Source organism: Salvelinus namaycush, chromosome 3, assembly GCF_016432855.1.
Source record: "Salvelinus namaycush isolate Seneca chromosome 3, SaNama_1.0, whole genome shotgun sequence".
NCBI lineage: Eukaryota > Metazoa > Chordata > Actinopteri > Salmoniformes > Salmonidae > Salvelinus > Salvelinus namaycush.
In genome coordinates, this window is record NC_052309.1 from 86,553,334 (window position 1) to 86,572,765 (window position 19,432).

A 19,432-nucleotide genomic window follows, 5' to 3' on the forward strand; every position below is an offset into this window, starting at 1 on the left:
GTTGTTGTCCTTGATGATCTTTTGGGCCTTCATGTGACATTGAGTGCTGTAGGTGTCCTTGAGGGCAGGTAGTTTGCCCCCAGTGATGTGTTGTGCAGACTGCACTACCCTCTGGAGAGCCTTGCGGTTGAGGGCGGTGCAGTTGCTGTACCAGGCAGTACCAAAAAAGTTAAAGCGACCTTTGAATAATTTGCGTAAACAATAAATAAACCGTTCCATTTCATAAATTGCTTTCACGAATGAATGCGACTGTTTTTGAGTCTTTGCTGTCATAAAGGCTTTACAAAAAAACTCAACGTTACAACAGACTCTCTGGTACACTTGTTTATTTAGTGTTTACATTGTTCCAAATGGTCAGACAAATGATATTGTAATCTAACTACACCTGTTTGGCGTACTTAATATGCACGCAGGGCTTGCTCCTTACCTTATTTTTCTTGATCTCCGGTGTTTTCCACAACTCATCACGTTTATCCCACAAATCTGACTTCCCCATTTATCTCCTAAGCAACCAGTAAACATTCCCGTTTCCAGTTTTTGTCACGTCCTCTGCATCCATTTTTCTGTCACGTGTTCGGAGTTTGTTTATAAACAATTTATTGATGTGATTATGATATGCTATAGGTCAGGCCCTATTGGTCACGTGCATGCGATGCATACGTGTGTCACGTAAAAAGAGCAAGGGTTGAGGGAATGGGGAATGTTTTTCCCTAAACAAATGAGGGATTTCGGTAACAGAACTTTTCAGTCAGATGGCTGTAATTTATGTTTCAGCTTCAGCAACATGAACATGGTGATAAACACTGAAGTTGTGTAGTGGTCTCTGCAGCGTGGAGGAGAGAGACAATGGGTGCTAGTCACACGCTGTCCTTTTTTCTTTTTTTTAACACAGCAAGTCTGAGCACAATCAAATCAATTGCAGTCGGACTCCCTCTAGTCATTTGTGTCTTAATGATTTTAATCAAACAGTGCGCTTAAAGCGTCAGACAAGCTCTGTACATATACTGTTGTTGATCTGATTAAAACACAAGATGTGCCTATATTTGGAACAAAACACGTTTAACAATTTCTACCAATCGATTTGGTTAATAGAACAGACGACTCTCGGTAGACCAATATATATATATATATTTTTCCGTGGACAGTTATACACACAACATATATACACTGCTCAAAAAAATAAAGGGAACACTTAAACAACACAATGTAACTCCAAGTCAATCACACTTCTGTGAAATCAAACTGTCCACTTAGGAAGCAACACTGATTGACAATACATTTCACATGCTGTTGTGCAAATGGAATAGACAAAAGGTGGAAATTATAGGCAATTAGCAAGACACCCCCAATAAAGGAATGGTTCTGCAGGTGGTGACCACAGACCACTTCTCAGTTCCTATGCTTCCTGGCTGATGTTTTGGTCACTTTTGAATGCTGGTGGTGCTTTCACTCTAGTGGTAGCATGAGACGGAGTCTACAACCCACACAAGTGGCTCAGGTAGTGCAGCTCATCCAGGATGGCACATCAATGCGAGCTGTGGCAAGAAGGTTTGCTGTGTCTGTCAGCGTAGTGTCCAGAGCATGGAGGCGCTACCAGGAGACAGGCCAGTACATCAGGAGACGTGGAGGAGGCCATAGAAGGGCAACAACCCAGCAGCAGGACCGCTACCTCCGCCTTTGTGCAAGGAGGAGCACTGCCAGAGCCCTGCAAAATGACCTCCAGCAGGCCACAAATGTGCATGTGTCAGCATATGGTCTCACAAGGGGTCTGAGGATCTCATCTCGGTACCTAATGGCAGTCAGGCTACCTCTGGCGAGCACATGGAGGGCTGTGCGGCCCCACAAAGAAATGCCACCCCACACCATGACTGACCCACCGCCAAACCGGTCATGCTGGAGGATGTTGCAGGCAGCAGAACGTTCTCCACGGCGTCTCCAGACTCTGTCACGTCTGTCACATGTGCTCATGTGCTCAGTGTGAACCTGCTTTCATCTGTGAAGAGCACAGGGCGCCAATGGCGAATTTGCCAATCTTGGTGTTCTCTGGCAAATGCCAAACGTCCTGCACGGTGTTGGGCTGTAAGCACAACCCCCACCTGTGGACGTCGGGCCCTCATACCACCCTCATGGAGTCTGTTTCTGACCGTTTGAGCAGACACATGCACATTTGTGGCCTGCTGGAGGTCATTTTGCAGGGCTCTGGCAGTGCTCCTCCTGCTCCTCCTTGCACAAAGGCGGAGGTAGCGGTCCTGCTGCTGGTTTGTTGCCCTCCTACGGCCTCCTCCACGTCTCCTGATGTACTGGCCTGTCTCCTGGTAGCGCCTCCATGCTCTGGACACTACGCTGACAGACACAGCAAACCTTCTTGCCACAGCTCGCATTGATGTGGACAGTTTGATTTCACAGAAGTGTGATTGACTTGGAGTTACATTGTGTTGTTTAAGTGTTCCCTTTATTTTTTTGAGCAGTGTACATACAGCTGACTCACTATAACACATGTGCACACACACATGTATTGAGCGACACGTGCGCACACACATGTATTGAGCGACACGTGCGTGCGTATATATACACACACACACACACACACACACACACACACACACACACACACACTCACACACTCACACACTCACACACACACACACACAGGGAATGACAGTGATACATTTTCATCAAGGGGGCCATGGTGTAGGCTAGATACTGTGTAGGGTAACCAATAGCTCCTTGAACAAAGCCCCTCCCTCCTGGTGGTGCTCTGCCTCGGCACACCCCTGGAGAGTCCCGGTAACCCGGCCCCACCTACAAGGGGATGACATCGTTAAAGGCATGGGGCTAAAGGCCAGACGGACAGGGGACCAATCATGTCTCATCAGCATTTATTTATGGCTGTGTCCCGATTCTCCACCCTTTTCCCAAAGTGTACACTTGTTTTAGCCTAACAATGGTGGAAACTCACTCCTGCCAATGCTTACACCAATCATATGCTTTTAAATCCGTGACGGGGAGTGTGCAAGTGCACACTTCTAGAAAAAGGACAGAGAATTGGGACTCTTTCTGGGTTTATCAACATGGCCGACCCCCTCACACCACTCACTGTCCTCTGTAGGTTTATCAACATGACCGACCCCCTCACACCACTCACTGTCCTCTGTAGGTTTATCAACATGACCGACCCCCTCACACCACTCACTGTCCTCTGTAGGTTTATCAACATGGCCGACCCCCTCACACCACTCACTGTCCTCTGTAGGTTTATCAACATGGCCGACCCCCTCACACCACTCACTGTCCTCTGTAGGTTTATCAACATGGCCGACCCCCTCACACCACTCACTGTCCTCTGTAGGTTTATCAACATGACCGACCCCCTCACACCACTCACTGTCCTCTGTAGGTTTATCAACATGACCGACCCCCTCACACCACTCACTGTCCTCTGTAGGTTTATCAACATGGCCGCCCCCCTCACACCACTCACTGTCCTCTGTAGGTTTATCAACATGACCGACCCCCTCACACCACTCACTGTCCTCTGTAGGTTTATCAACATGGCCGACCCCCTCACACCACTCACTGTCCTCTGTAGGTTTATCAACATGGCCGACCCCCTCACACCACTCACTGTCCTCTGTAGGTTTATCAACATGGCCGACCCCCTCACACCACTCACTGTCCTCTGTAGGTTTATCAACATGGCCGACCCCCTCACACCACTCACTGTCCTCTGTAGGTTTATCAACATGGCCACCTACAGTAGGTCTGGCACTGTAATTGTAGAACTGTGTAACAGCCGATTTTATGGATGAAGACCATTCTTTTTTTATATAACTGTTCTAATACATTTTACAAAATATTTGTATTACCTTTTATATTAAATATATCCAATATACCCATTAGCAGTAGTGTAAATGGACTATTATGAACAAATGTTTTTCTACCTTAATCTGTGACTCTCCTTCCTCCTTCAACATGCTCCCTTTGCTGCTGTAAAGTTAGCAGGATCTGTAGTAAACACACGCTCTGGCTATACCTTTTTATCTGCTTTACAGAGATGCTAAAACTATGCTAAAAGCCTGCTGTAATGAACTACCAAATGTCATTCTTGGTGAGTGTGGACATCTAAAGTGAAAGTGAATCCGAGACCCAGTGATGAGTAGTGACTTTGAGATCCATGCTAGGTTAGCGAATGTCAAGTATGTGTAGATGCACTGCAACTGCAGGACTACTGCTTGAGAGTTGTTTACTGCGGTAGCTAGGCAAAGGAACACAACATGCGTTCATATTTGACAAAATTTCACTTTATTCCATTAGATTCACAGATTTATGTAACGAAATACGTAGCGTACGTGATGACGAAATACGTAGCGTACGTGATGACGAAATACGTAGCTTACGTGATGACGAAATACGTAGCGTACGTGATGACGAAATACGTAGCGTACGTGATGACAAAATACGTAGCGTACGTGATGACGAAATACATAGCGTACGTGATGACAAAATACGTAGCGTACGTGATGACGAAATACGTAGCTTACGTGATGACGAAATACATAGCTTACGTGATGGCGAATATGCAAGGAATTAATATATTTTACTTATGGCAATCATCTCATATTAATAATTTGATCAAAAAAGTCAAGAATGGTCTTACATTAGATTCGATTCTGCAATATAGTGGCAAAAATTTTAAGAAGCAAATTCTCGAGCTTGTTGTGTTTTTACTCGGGGGGCGAAATGCGACACAGCAAACTAGCGACTAATATGCTTGATACCACTGTGAAGACCCAGACATCAGAGCGCAAAATAGAGAAGTTGCAATCTGAACTTCAAGCTAAAAAAACTTGGTAATTTCTACATGACTAGCATATGGATAGCATGACGGACGCACAGTCAGTCCTACTTAAGGCTGTGCAGTTCGTGTCCATGCTGCTCTCTGGTGTGAGAGCGGCCCAAGCTACCAAAATAGCTCCTATTGCAGCTAAAGGGACAGGTACAGGTGCTAATCCCAAACAACCCACAAAGCGTGCTTGTGATTCCTGTAGGCGCTGTTGGAACGTAGGCAGAGGAAATCCTCCTGCACATCTCAGGCAGCCTGCCGGCCCGTGGAGTAAAACCAGCTATTCAGTTAGTTATTGGAACTCCTGTCACAGAAGTGATCATACGATGCAGAGATGATGAGATTTAGGGAGGGGCAGACAGTCTTGATGGGTGTTTTGAAGGTTGGACTGGTGGTGTTCCAAATAGCACCCTATTCCCTATATAGTGCACTCCTTTTGGACTGAGCCCTATGGGACCTAGTCAAAAGTAGTGCACTACATGGGGAATAGGGTGCCATTTGGGCTATAGGTGATGGCTCTGGTCGTGCTAGTTCAACTTCTTTAACTGTCCTAATTTGCTCCTTGGTCGGTCCTTGCTGAGATCAGGGTTTTTATCTTCTTTTCAGTTCCTCCAAATGTGTTGAGAGTGCATTTTTCACAAGGCTGTTTATTCCTCAGTCTCTCTCTCTCGCTCTCTCTGCTCAGTGTCTCTGTCTCTCCTCCCCCAATCTCTCTTTCTGCTCCTTTCACTGGGGTTGAGCGGCCACACTCAGCGCTTTCCATTTCCTGTGGGTGTGATGTCTCTCCTCTATGAGCAACAAGCAATCAGCTCTGGTTTTGTCAGCATTCTTCCAGGGCGATTCATAAAAATGCAGCGTGCGCCTACAAAAGACGCTCCGTGTCCCCCATCCGTCCTTCCCCCGCCACCCCCATCCCTTCTCCTGAGCCGTGGCTCTGCCTCCGTTTTCTTGGCGTACACACGAGGTGAAATTGTTTATGGGAGGAAATACATTTGTGTGTGAGGAGGACGTCGGTGCCCGCTGCTCTGTCCTCTGCTGTGAATGTTAGAGGGTGAACCTGTCAGATGCAAGGTTGCCGCCTAGTCCCAGTCCAATCATTTGCTGTCTTTTGTGTGCGCCTGCTAGTGGAATGATGTGTGTGTGTGTGTGTGTGTGTGTGTGTGTGTGTGTGTGTGTGTGTGTGTGTGTGTGTGTGTGTGTGTGTGTGTGTGTGTGTGTGTGTGTGTGTGTGTGTGTGTGTGTGTGTGTGTGTGCGCGCGCACTTTTTTTGTGCTACCATGTTAGGTCATTTGGACCAATGGAATTAGAATACTAGAATGGACATGAACCTTCTTATGACGGGGTATAAAGGTCAGCCGTTTTGGTCAAGGAGTTGGTCAATCATAGTTTGCCAGTGCTGTGATAAGATATTGTGTAAAATTAATTTGAATAATTTTTCTGCACTGTATGCTAGCTGGCCAGTTTTAGTGGAATGATTCCATACATTTTTCAAATTCACTGCCAACTTGCAGTTGTGTGGCTGAACGATGTGCTGGCCTGTCACCCTGCAGCTGTGTGGCTGAACGAGGTGCTGGCCTGTCACCCTGCATCTGTGTGACTGAACGATGTGCTGGCCTGTCACCCTGCAGCTGTGTGGCTGAACGAGGTGCTGGCCTGTCACCCTGCAGCTGTGTGGCTGAACGAGGTGCTGGCCTGTCACCCTGCATCTGTGTGACTGAACGATGTGCTGGCCTGTCACCCTGCAGCTGTGTGGCTGAACGAGGTGCTGGCCTGTCACTCTGCAGCTGTGTGGCTGAACGAGGTGCTGGCCTGTCACCCTGCAGCTGTGTGACTGAACGATGTGCTGGCCTGTCACCCTGCAGCTGTGTGACTGAACGATGTGCTGGCCTGTCACCCTGCAGCTGTGTGGCTGAACGATGTGCTGGCCTGTCACCCTGCATCTGTGTGGCTGAACGAGGTGCTGGCCTGTCACCCTGCAGCTGTGTGGCTGAACGAGGTGCTGGCCTGTCACCCTGCAGCTGTGTGGCTGAACGAGGTGCTGGCCTGTCACCCTGCAGCTGTGTGGCTGAACGATGTGCTGGCCTGTCACCCTGCAGCTGTGTGGCTGAACGAGGTGCTGGCCTGTCACCCTGCATCTGTGTGACTGAACGATGTGCTGGCCTGTCACCCTGCAGCTGTGTGGCTGAATGAGGTGCTGGCCTGTCACCCTGCACAGCTGTGTCACGAAATACTCCTCAACTTGGAAACCAGGCCGACAGAGTTGTCCACTTGTGTTGCCTTCAAGACAATTCTGCTCTGTTCTCTGCGTTTGAACAATGTTACCTGTGCAAAAGGACACAGATTGTAGATGTGGCAGCCTATCACTTTAAGTCTCATCACTAACCCTACTAGTATAGCCAAGCTACACCAGCTGTAAAGAGAAGGTAGCCTGGGCCAGTAAGATTAGGACTATAGGCTACTTGACTGTCTCTCATCATCCATTAGTCTATCTGTGCATCATATTTAGGGTTCCGCATTTTGGGGAATATTCAGAGGTGGAAACTTTCTGTAGAATTGCCTTATGTGTATCCCACAAAAAAGGTTCACTGTTATAAGCTAACTTTTTTTGTTGTTGATGAATTTAAGCAAAATTCCAGGGCTTAACTTCCTATGGAAAATTTCCGGGAAAGTTTCCAACCCTTTGCAACCCTAATCATATTTCTATATCCCATTATCTCTGTAGTATTTTGAAAGGCTTCCTGGTGGGGACTCAGTAGAGGAACTACTGGTGTGTGTCTTTGTTACTGTCTATTATTTATAGCCTCAACTAGATGGAAATACGCCGTATCTATTTCCACTGACTGTAGAATGGAATGTTAGGGGTTAGCCTACTAGCTAGCAGAGAGAACACTGTTAGGCTATTCCATGCGGGTGTTTGAAAGAGAAGCATCAAGAATGCGAGCCACAATGTGACCCTGTGTTCCATTCCTCCACTGCCTGTGTGATGGTGTCGTATCCAGGTCATTTTTAACAAGTGGCCCGTCTCATCCCGTTTGGCTCAGGTGAGCTGTCGTTTCCACCTGTAGCCCCCCACCCCGTTGTTGCCATGGCAACGTCTTGGCCGCACTTCAGAACGACTACTCATCTCTCTGTTTCTGTCTTTTTCTGTTTCTCCATCGTCTCTGCTGTGTGTAGTCTACACATCCTCTCACGCTTCGTCTCACATATTTACAGCTATTTGCAAAACTGAGGTGTTAGCCATCACGATTACACGTACACACACACAGCCAAGCGCTACTCTCACACACCCTGTGTAAATGAGCTTTGTGTGTGTGTGTGTGTGTGTGTGTGTGTGTGTGTGTGTGTGTGTGTGTGTGTGTGTGTGTGTGTGTGTGTGTGTGTGTGTGTGTGTGTGTGTGTGTCATGCCGTGGCGCTGACACAGCTTTTTCTCTGTGTTGAGTAAAGCAGTTCGTCAAGGGCCACTGCTCTACTCAGTCACAAGCATGTGTTCCGCTACCCTCTGACACTGTGACAAGGCTCACACTCACTGTGGACCAGCTCAGCTGGAAGGGTTCCGGAATACTACAGATTAGGGTTGCACATTTTGGGGAATATTCATAGGTGGAAACTTTCCATGGGAATTATCGGGAATAAATGGGAATTAACAGAAATATATGCAAATTAATATTAATACCATTTAAATTAAGATGTTTTTTGCATTGGATATATTTACCATATCATATGGAAACAGAAACCCTTTACCTTATCATAATTAGACATAATTGCAAATTATTAAATCCTTTCAATAGAAATAAAATAAAAAAATATTTAGTTACGAATTGAACTTTAATTAAATGAGTTGACTCTTCACATGGGATGATTTCACTGAACAACAAAAGAAAGGGAATATTGGGAATTATATAAACTATATAAAATTATAGTTTATAGACTAAAGCTTTGGTTGTCTTCTTCTCAGGCTTCCATGTCTTCTCCTTGGACCTCCTCAATGTCCACCTCTGAATCTGACTCTGAGGCCTCATCTTCACTGTCACTTTCCAACTTTGTTGAGGATGGCTCATTGTCATGCTCAAAAAGCCTAAGATTTTCCCAGATGGCCACCAATTTCTCAACCCTTGTATTGGTCAGCCTGTTGTGTGCTCTGGTGTGTGCGTGTGTTCCCAACCAAGGACCAGTTGCGCTCTGAGGCGGATGATGTTGGTGGGATTTGGAGGATGGTGGAGGCAAGAGGGGAAAGAGCCTCAGATCCACAAAGTCCCTTCCACCTGGTGGCTGATGATATATGCTGGCACGACTGCCATATTGCATCTCCATCCCAAAGCCCTTTCTTGGAAGTGTACTTCGCCAGACTGCCAAGAACCTTGCCCTCATCCAGGCCAAGGTGGCGAGACAGTGTAGTGATGACACCATAGGCCTTGTTGATCTCTGCACCAGACAGGATGCTCTTGCCAGCATACTTGGGGTCCAACATGTACGCTGCAGCATGTATGGGCTTCAGGCAGAAGTCTTCACGCTTTTTGATGTATTTCAGAACTGCAGTTTCCTCTGCTTGGAGCGACAGTGAAGTAGGCAGGGCAGTACGGGTTTATTCTCTTACATCTGCAAGCAGAGTCTGAACATCAGACAGGATGGCATTGTCTCCCTCAATCCATGCAATGGCAACTGCTATAGGTTTCAGGCTGCTTACCGCTCTCTCCCAAAATGCATCATCCAGGAGGTTCCTCTTGATGGGGCTGTCCATATCGGCAGACTGATATGGCCATTTGTTGGAGAGACTCCTTTCCCTCCAGGAGACTGTAAAACATGATGACAACACCACCCCAACAGGTGTTGCTGGGCAGCTTCAATGTGGTGCTCTTATTCTTCTCACTTTGCTTGGTGAGGTAGATTGCTGATATAACTTGATGACCCTTTACATACCTAACCACTTCCTTGGCTCTCTTGTAGAGTGTATCCATTGTTTTCAGTGCCATGATGTCCTTGAGGAGCAGATTCAATGCATGAGCAGCACAGCCAATGGGTGTGCTGTGAGGGTAGGACTCCTCCACTTTAGACAATGCAGCGAACATTGCCTGTGAGCATCAGAGGTGAACCAGTTGCATACACAGCTCGAGCAAGACATTAATCAGCATTTCTCTGACTACATTCGTCCATTGAGTCAAAAAAACTTCTGTTTCCAGGAGGACCATAAGCTGTTGCTATCGATAAGGTGTCTCATAATTTTCACCTCAAATAGAAGTAGAGAGACTTTTGTCAGAGGTTGCTTGTTGTGATTGCTGAGGGAACTTAATGAACTTGGCCAGATGATTCTGCATCTATGTTGCATTCTTCACATATGATTTGGCACAGTATTTGCAAATGTACTCAGCTTTTCCTTCTACATTAGCTGCAGTGAAATGTCTCCACACATCAGATAGTGCCTGTGGCATTTTCCTGTAAAGATAAGAAATAAATGAGTAAAAAAAATAAAAATAAAATTCCATATAGATAAAACATTTATCTAATTGCTTAAATATTTATCTTACAAAAGAAGTTGTTTAAAAATAAAACGTGTATGGAAACAGGTGAATTAACACTCCTCAGCAGGCTCAAGCAAGCTAAAACCCACATGGTAGCAAAAACTAGCTAGCAGAAATTGTTTACAAGTTAGAAATTATTTGAACACACTTTGCTGTAGGCTACTATTTACTAGTTAACAAAAATAATATATGTCATAAAATATATTCACCCCATACAGTGTTGTAATCAAAACTTACCAGAAAGCATGTAGTCCTTGGCTCAGACAGTGTATTAGTGTGGACTCAATAGCATCTTATTTGTGTGCAAGATATTGAGAATCAGCTGTACATGTGATGGAAGAGTGCGCTGCACATTAGAGGTCGACCGATTAATCGGAATGGCCGATTAATTAGGGCCGATTTCAGGTTTTCATAACAATTGGAAATCGGTATTTTTGGACACTGATTTTTTTTTTTTTACAACTTTATTGAATCATTATTTAACTAGGCAAGTCAGTTAAGAACACATTCTTATTTTCAATGACGGCCTAGGAACGGTGGGTTAACTGCCTCGTTCAGGGGCAGAACAACAGATTTTTACCTTGTCAGCTCGGGGGATTCAATCTTGCAACCTTACAGTTAACTAGTCCAACGCTCTAACCACCTGATTACATTGCACTCCACGAGGAGCCTGCCTGTTACGCGAATGCAGTAGAGGCCAAGGTAAGTTGCTAGCTAGCATTAAACTTATCTTATAAAAAACAATCAATCAATCATAATCACTAGTTAACTACACATGGTTGATGATATTACTAGTTTATCTTGCATGTCCTGCGTTGCATATAATCGATGCGATGCGTATTGTTGCTCCAATGTGTACCTAACCATAAACATCAATGCCTTTCTTAAAATCAATACACAGAAGTATATATTTTTAAACCTGCATATTTAGCTAAAAGAAATCCAGGTTAGCAGGCAATATTAACCAGGTAAAATTGTGTCACTTCTCTTGCGTTCATTGCAGTGTATATGCAACAGTTTGGGCCGCCTAATTTGCCTGAATTTTACGTAATTATGATATAACATTGAAGGTTGTGCAATGTAACAGGAATATTTAGACTTATGGATGCCACCCGTTAGATAAAATACGGAACGGTTCCGTATTTCACTGAAAGAATAAACGTCTTGTTTTCGAGATGATAGTTTCCGGATTCGACCATATTAATGACCTAAGGCTTGTATTTCTGTGTGTTATTATGTTATAACTAAGTCTATGATTTGATAGAGCAGTCTGACTGAGCGGTGGTAGGCAGCAGCAGGCTCGTAAGCATTCATTCAAACGGCACTTTCCTGCGTTTTGCCAGAAGCTCTTCACTGTGCTTCAAGCATATCAACTCCCGAGATGAGGCTGGTGTAACCGATGTGAAATGGTTAGCTAGTTAGCGGGGTGCGCGCTAATAGCGTTTCAAACGTCACTCGCTCTGAGACTTGGAGTAGTTATTCCCCTTGCTCTGCATGGGTAATGCTGCTTCGAGGGTGGCTGTTGTCGTTGTGTTCCTGGTTCGAGCCCAGGTAGGAGCGAGGAGAGGGATGGAAGCTATACTGTTACACTGGCAATACTAAAGTGCCTATATGTCACGTTCCTGACCGGTTTTCTGTTATTTTGTATGTGTTTGACGGTCAGGGCGTGAGTTTGGGTGGGTAGTCTATGTTATGTGTTTCAATGTTTGTTAAAGGGTGACCTGATATGGTTCTCAATTAGAGGCAGGTGGTTTTCATTTCCTCTGATTGAGAGCCATATTAAGGTAGGTTGTTTCACATTGTTTGTTGTGGGTGGTTGTTTCCTGTGTCTGTGTTTGTCGCGCCACACGGGACTGTCTCGGTTTGTTTGTACGTTCGTTCTTTTGTGTAGTCATTTTCCTGTTCGTGAGTTCTTCGTTGTATGTAAGTTCGCATGTCCAGGTCTGTCTACGTCGTTTGTTATTTTGTTAGTTATTCAAGTATAGTTCGTTTTCGTCTTGTCTAATAAATCATTATGTCATATAACCACGCTGCATTTTGGTCGAATCCCTACTCCTCCTTTTCGGATGAAGAGGAGGAGGAATTACGTTACACTATAAGAACATCCAATAGTCAAAGGTTAATGAAATACAAATGGTATAGAGAGAAATAGTCCTATAATTCCTATAATAACTACAACCTAAAACTTTTTACCTGGGAATATTGAAGACTCATGTTAAAAGGAACCACCAGCTTTCATATGTTCTCATTTTCTGAGCAAGGAACTGAAACGTTAGCTTTCTTACATAGCACATATTATTTACTTGAGGCTAAATTGATTTTATTGATGTATTATATTAAGTTAAAATAAGTGTTCATTCAGTATTGTTGTAATTGTCATTATTACAACAACAAAAAAAAAATTGTCCGATTAATCGGTATCGGCTTTTTTGGTCCTCCAATAATCGGTATCGGCGTTGAAAAATCATAATCGGTCGACCTCTACTGCACATGTGATGGAAGAATGCACTGTGTATGCAGAGGGTTGCAATTCCATTGAATTGGGGATAGTTTAACCAAAATAGGCCACAAGATCTGGAATTGCCTTATGTGTATCCCACAAAAAGGTTCACTGTTATAAGCTGACTTTAAAAAATAATGAATTTAAGCAAAATTCCCAAAATTCCAGGGCTTAACTTCCCATGGAAAATTTCCCGGAAAGTTTCCGACCCTTTGCAACCCTACTACAGATAATATTCTGTTCCTATGGATTCCTGCTTTTCCTCTTTGTCTTCTATCTCTTCACCACCAGTAGGCTAGCACTCTCACCTTTGGCAGTGATTACTTCCTTGAGTCTTCTTGGATATGACACTACAAGCTTGGCACACTTGTATTTGGAGAGTTTCTCCCATTTCTTCTCTTTCCCTCGATCCTGACTAGTCTCCCAGTCCCTGCCGCTGAAAAACATCCGCACGGCATGATGCTACCACCTCCATGCTTCAACGTAGGGATTGTGCCAGGTTTCTTCCAGACGTGACGCTTGGCATTCAGGCCAAAGAGTGTAATCTTAGTTTCATCAGACCAGAGAATCTTGTTTCTCATGGTCTGAGAGTCCTTTAGGTGCCTTTTGGCAAACACCAAGCAGGATGTCATGTGCCTTTTACTGAGTGGTGGCTTCCGTCTGGCCACTCTACCATAAAGGCCTGATTTGGTGGAGTGCTGCAGAGATCGTTGTCCTTTTGGAAGGCTCTCCCATCTCCACAGAACTCTGGAGCTCTGTCAGTGACCATTGGGTTTTTGGTCATCTCCCTGACAAAGGCCCTTCTCCCCCGTTGCTCAGTAGGCCGGGTGGCCAGCTCTATGAAGAGTCTGGTGGTTCCAAACTTCTTCCATTTAAGAATGGAGGCCACTGTGTTCTTAGGGACCTTCAATGCTGCAGAAATGTTTTGGTACCCTTCCCCAGATCTGTGCCTCGACACAATCCTGTCTAGGAGGTCTACGGACAATTTCTTCGACGTCATTGCTTGGTTTTGGATCTGACATGCACTGTTAACATGGGACCTTATATAGACAGGTGTGTGCCTTTCCAAATCCTGTCCGATCATTTAATAATTTAAATTGACCACAGATGGACTCCAATCAAGTTATAGAAACATCAATGATGATCAATGGAAACAGGATGCACCTAAATAATGAAACATGTTCAATTTGGTTTAAATAATACAAAAACAAAGTTTTGGAGAAGAAAGTAAAAGTGCAATATGTATACCATTTGTATTTCATTAACCTTTGACTATTGGATGTTCTTATAGGCACTTTAGTATTGCAAGTGTAACAGTATAGCTTCCGTCCCTCTCCTCGCTCCTCCCTGGGCTCGAACCAGCAACACAACGACAACAGCCACCATCGAAGCAGCGTTACCCATGCAGGGCAAGGGGAACAACTACTCGAAGGCTCAGAGCGAGTGACGTTTGAAACGCTATTAGCGCACGCTAACTAGCTAGCCATTTCACTTCGGTTACACCAGCCTCATCTCGGGAGTTGATAGGCTTGAAGTCATAAACAGCGCAATGCTTGACGCACAACGAAGAGCTGCTGGCAAAACGCACGAAAGTGCTGTTTGAATGAATGTTTACCACCGCCTACCACCGCTCAGTCAGATACTTAGATACTTGTATGCTTGTATGCTCAGTCAGATTATATGCAACGCAGGACACGCTAGATAATATCTAGTAATATCATCAACCATGTGTTGTTAACTAGTGGTTATGATTGATTGTTTTTTATAAGATAAGTTTAATGCTAGCTAGCAACTTACCTTGGCTTACTGCATTCGCGTAACAGGCAGTCTCCTTGTTGAGTGCAACGAGAGAGGCAGGTCGTTATTGCGTTAGACTAGTTAACTGTAATATTGCTATATTGGATCCCCCAAGCTGACAAGGTGAAAATCTGTCGTTCTGCCCCTGAACAAGGCAGTTAACCCACCGTTCCTAGGCCGTCATTGAAAATAAGAATGTGTTCTTAACTGACCTGCCTAGTTGAAAAAAGGTATAAAAAATATATATATATTTTAAAAAATCGGCAAATCAGCGCCCAAAATACCGATTTCCGATTGTTATGAAAACAAATCCCTAATTAATCGGCCATTCCGATTAATCGGTCGACCTCTAATATGTACAGTAATAGTTGAATAGGATGGACTTGACTGGAATACAGTTTCCCTCCCCTGTCATCTTTTATTCATTAGTCACCAAACGGGGATGAACTACCTGAACTTGTCGAATAATAAACGCTTGTCTTTTAAATGTGTTTTAAACATTTTCCGTGGACAATGGACATATTCCCCAGACTGAGTTCTTTCTAAAGTGTGTGTGTTAGAGCTGTTAGTCTGAGGTGTCAGGACTGGTACATACAGTCGGTTCTTTCTGAGGTGTGTGGTGTGTGTGTTTGTTAGAGCTGTTTGTCTGAGATGTTAGTCTGAGGTACATACAGTAGGATGGGGACTTTTTCAGTTGAGGTGTTTCCTGTCTGGTGGCTGCTCGTTGAGGAAGTTCCCCGCTGATGGTTTTCTTTTCTAATAAATCAAAGTGACAGTCGCTACTGCTGTAGTTGTGCCAAACCGTCAAATGCCAACTGTCCTTTAGTTCACAGTTGCACAAATGATTGGCCTGCCTGTTACTGATTGGCCTGCCTGTTACTTTTAGAGGAAGAGCTGAAGTCTGCTCCATCTCTGAAAACTAATGCCTCCGTCACAATTTGCCTTTCCTCTATTCTGCACAATCTATCTCCTCGTTTCCTTCTCATCCGTATTAGAGAATTTCCAAGGTCCCTCCTCTCTGACCTTTTCCTCCAATGGATTTTGAGTTTGAGGAACAGATCTTTTTGAGCACCTTTCCTGTTCTTCTCATGTTCTTCTATATTTGAAGTGAACTCTCAGTGAAACCTCACTGTTCTTCTCCTCTGGCTATATGGATTCTTATTGAAGTTGTTCTCTTCCACAGACCAACAAGTGGTGTAGTTGGAAGCGGCTCTCGTGGCATGACTACTACAAACAAGGGAAACAAAGCCTTGAAGGTAAACTAACCAAAGAAGTACATTGACCCCTACCTTAACCTTTGTCTCTCTCACACTGTCAGTGTCTTCTTACCATCTGTACTCTAGTCATACTTGTTTGTTTGTCATCACCCCACTTCCTCCTTCTCCCTCTTTGTCCCCCCTTCCTCCTCCTCCTCCTGACCACCCCCCCCCCCCCCCCCCCCCCCCTTTCCCCTGCTCTTTGGACCACATTGAAAATAACTGCTGTATAATGCTTTCATGAGTTATCCTCTGGGCTTTGAACTTTTTACTGAAAAATGTTTTACCTCCAAAATAAATCATCCCCCCCTTCACTTCCCTCTCAGGTGAAGAAGGAGCCAGGGGAGAATGGGACCAGCCTCACGGACGACGAACTGGTGACCATGTCTGTCCGGGAGCTCAACGCTCACCTCCGCGGCCTCACCAAGGACGAAATCCTGCAGCTCAAGCAGCGGCGGCGCACCCTGAAGAACCGTGGCTACGCCGCCAGCTGCCGCGTCAAGCGGGTCACCCAGAAGGAGGAGCTAGAGAAGCAGAAGACGGCGCTGCAGCTGGAGGTGGACAAGCTGGCCACAGAGAACGCCACCATGAAGGTGGAGCTGGACTCGCTGCGCTCCAAGTACGAGGCCCTGCAGAGCTTCGCCAGGACTGTGGCGCGCAGCCCGGCCGTAGCCTTAACCCCAGGGGGTCGGGGGGTCATGGGGCCCCTGGTCCCTGGGAAGGTGGCCACGGCCACCAGCGTCATCACCATCATCAAGTCCAAGACGGGAGCCAAGTCGTAGTATCGGGGCTGGGTGGCGTGGAGAGTTATCAGACTAATGAAACAACGTGTACTATAGTCAGTGTATCATCATGGAGCACAGGATTAGTTCCCTTGTCTGTCTTTTGGGCCAGAACACACAACACAACCCCCCAGACGTTTGTACCAGCTAGTAACACTCTTTCAATTGGCCAGCAGCAGAGGCCACCAACCCTTATCAGACAGGATAAACTGCCTTGGCACAGAGGAGGCTTGTCGGAGGAGCTATAGGAGGACGGGCTCATTGTAATGGCTGGAATGGAATAAATGAAACGGGATCAAACACATCAAACAAATGGAAACCACATGTTTGACTCTGTTCCATGAATTCCATTCCAGCCATTACAACGAGCCTCCGCTGGAATATACACATCCGTCCTCTATAGTGTATTTTCACATACTGGATTCCAAAAGGTTAAACGTCACGTGAGTCCAGGAAGGTCGTACGACGCAGCCCAATCCATAATTGATGTCACTCCATCTGGTGTTGGAAGTGGAGCTCTCGATTGATTTGTGTGTTTTTGTACATGGTACTAAGTGTTTGAGTGTTTGTTTGTTTCCTCCAGATGGCCCCTCTTTGAGTCTTTTCCGTCCCGACACAGGATTTTGATGTGGAAATGCACTCTTTCATAACTACTAGCCACCAACAGTCTAGCCACACCCGGTTGTCATTATGCTTCAACTTCTTAGCCCTCTCTCCGTATCACAAGTGGAGAAAGAGTGATTGCACTTAGCAACAAGCCTGGGCCTGTTAGAATGCACTGACTACTATGAGAAGAGGGAAATGCACTGTATGTTATTGATGTCTTGTGAGCAGCCTTCAGTAAGGACTAGTAACTCACCCATCAGACCAGTTCATGTGATTTTAGTTGGTAAAACAAACTAAACAGGAAATTCTGTTAAGTTGAGCATTTATTTAGGTTCAGTTCAGCCTGTCACTGAATTTTACCAACAGGAGATGCAATAACACACACATGCACAGAGACATAGGAGATGTCTCTTACATAGTTTAATGTAAGTGGAATGAGTCAATCTGATCGGCAAAATAATACGATAGCCTACTTGGTATGGGATGATGATGATGATGATGATTATAATAATAGGTGGGATGTTGGAGTTGTCCATGCCATATTATTATAATAATAGGTGGGATGTTGGAGTTGCCCATGCCATATTATTATAATAATAGGTGGGATGTTGGAGTTGACCATGCCATATTATTATAATAATAGGTGGGATGTTGGAGTTGACCATGCCATATTATTATAATAATAGGTGGGATGTTGGAGTTGCCATTCCAGGATTACAAGATTGTTTCTTTCTCCAGTATCTGAGAACCACAATGTTTTTATAAGATCTTGTGATGATTATGCTTTCGGGGGACAATATTTTTATCCTCAAAACATTTAAAACTCAATTTGTGCTCCATCGAGTAAATACGTTGAAACTGTTTTGTAAATAAATCGTTTTTTTTGGACGTATGTAATAACATGTGAACTGGCTGGTCACATATTCCAAAATCATATTCACACAACAAGCTTTACTGTTTAATGGTCAACGTGTGTGTATTCTAGAAGTCGTTGACTTGGAGTTCTTGATGTGTATTGATCCATAGACGAGCATCTGGCGTTGTTTATAGAAACACTGGAAAAGAAAACTTCAAACAAAAAAACCTGTGATATCCTTTTTGCAATTGTACCAAAAGTGGCTTACTATTGAAGGCTGGTAGCTTTTTCTAGTGACTAGGCGCGTACTGTGTGGGGTAGCGCGTGACGTGACGTGTATAAGTGACAGTTGGCAGTGTTGTTCACTGTATAGATGTCATGCTGTGGTATTTTCTATAGGAATCTGTAATAGAGATAATATAGCTGATGTAAACATCATCTATTGTCTTCATCCATATTGGCATCTGTAATATCTTCCACTAGCTGTGATTCACAAATGTTTTTGTCATTGCGACGTTAATACTGTCGACGTCATTACTGTCGACCGAGCAGGCATAGGTAGGGTAAGATAATGCTAAGGTAATGCCCTTGGTTAATTTGTATGGGGTATGATAATGCCCTTGGTTCATTTTGAATCCCAGTTAAGTGACCCTCTTAACCTCTTTGGTTTCAATTCCAGGGGGACATCACCTCTGATTTAGATTAAACTGTTATTGTCTTATCCATTTACCAAAGGGGACTTCTTGCAATTTGCCAAGGGATAATAGCTTCACAATTAACTTTTTCAAAGACTAAGCAAAATCAAAATATTTGACTCTCTTACTGTATAGCCAAGCATTGTAAAAGTTCTCCTTGAATAAATAACTGCTTCTCATTATAACTATGAGAAGGGAGGCTCAGCATTCAGCTTTATACAGGTGACTAACAACAGGTCCTGACTGTCAGGTTGTGTTCATGGTTTGTGTGAGGGTAAACATGCACTAATCTCCAGCTTGTTCTGCTCAGGAGAAATCAAGGTTGCCCTAAAAATAAACCATTACAGCTCTGAGAAGAAGCTGTTGGGGATGGCACTTATGTTGATAGTCGCTCATTTACAATTTTTCTAAAAGGGCTTTTTGTTCAGACACCAAATGAAGATGTGGGAAGATCAACCTGCTGGCAGTAATTCTGCTTATGTGCCAAGTGTCACCCCTGTCCTCTGACCCTGTACGAGGGATTTATCAGGAAGCAGTTTTACCTTAAAAAGTGACAGTATCTTTGTAATGACATTAAGGG

At 44.6% G+C, this 19,432-nt stretch overlaps 1 protein-coding gene across 1 annotated transcript; it reads left to right on the forward strand.

Moving 5' to 3' along the window:
* The first annotated feature begins 15,877 nt into the window (after positions 1 to 15,877).
* On the forward strand, positions 15,878 to 16,695 carry LOC120044696 (transcription factor MafG-like). The gene is made up of 2 exons (XM_038989373.1): positions 15,878 to 15,913; positions 16,240 to 16,695. Exons 1-2 carry the CDS (start codon positions 15,878 to 15,880, stop codon positions 16,693 to 16,695), a joined length of 492 nt encoding a protein of 163 aa, XP_038845301.1.
* Positions 16,696 to 19,432: the final 2,737 nt, after the last annotated feature.

Excerpts from the sequence above, each read along its gene's own strand:
- LOC120044696 (XM_038989373.1), top strand. The coding sequence starts at position 15,878 with ATGACTACTACAAACAAGGGAAACAAAGCCTTGAAG. Across the intron at positions 15,914-16,239 it reads AGGGAAACAAAGCCTTGAAG|GTGAAGAAGGAGCCAGGGGA; the intron begins GTAAACTAACCA and ends CTTCCCTCTCAG.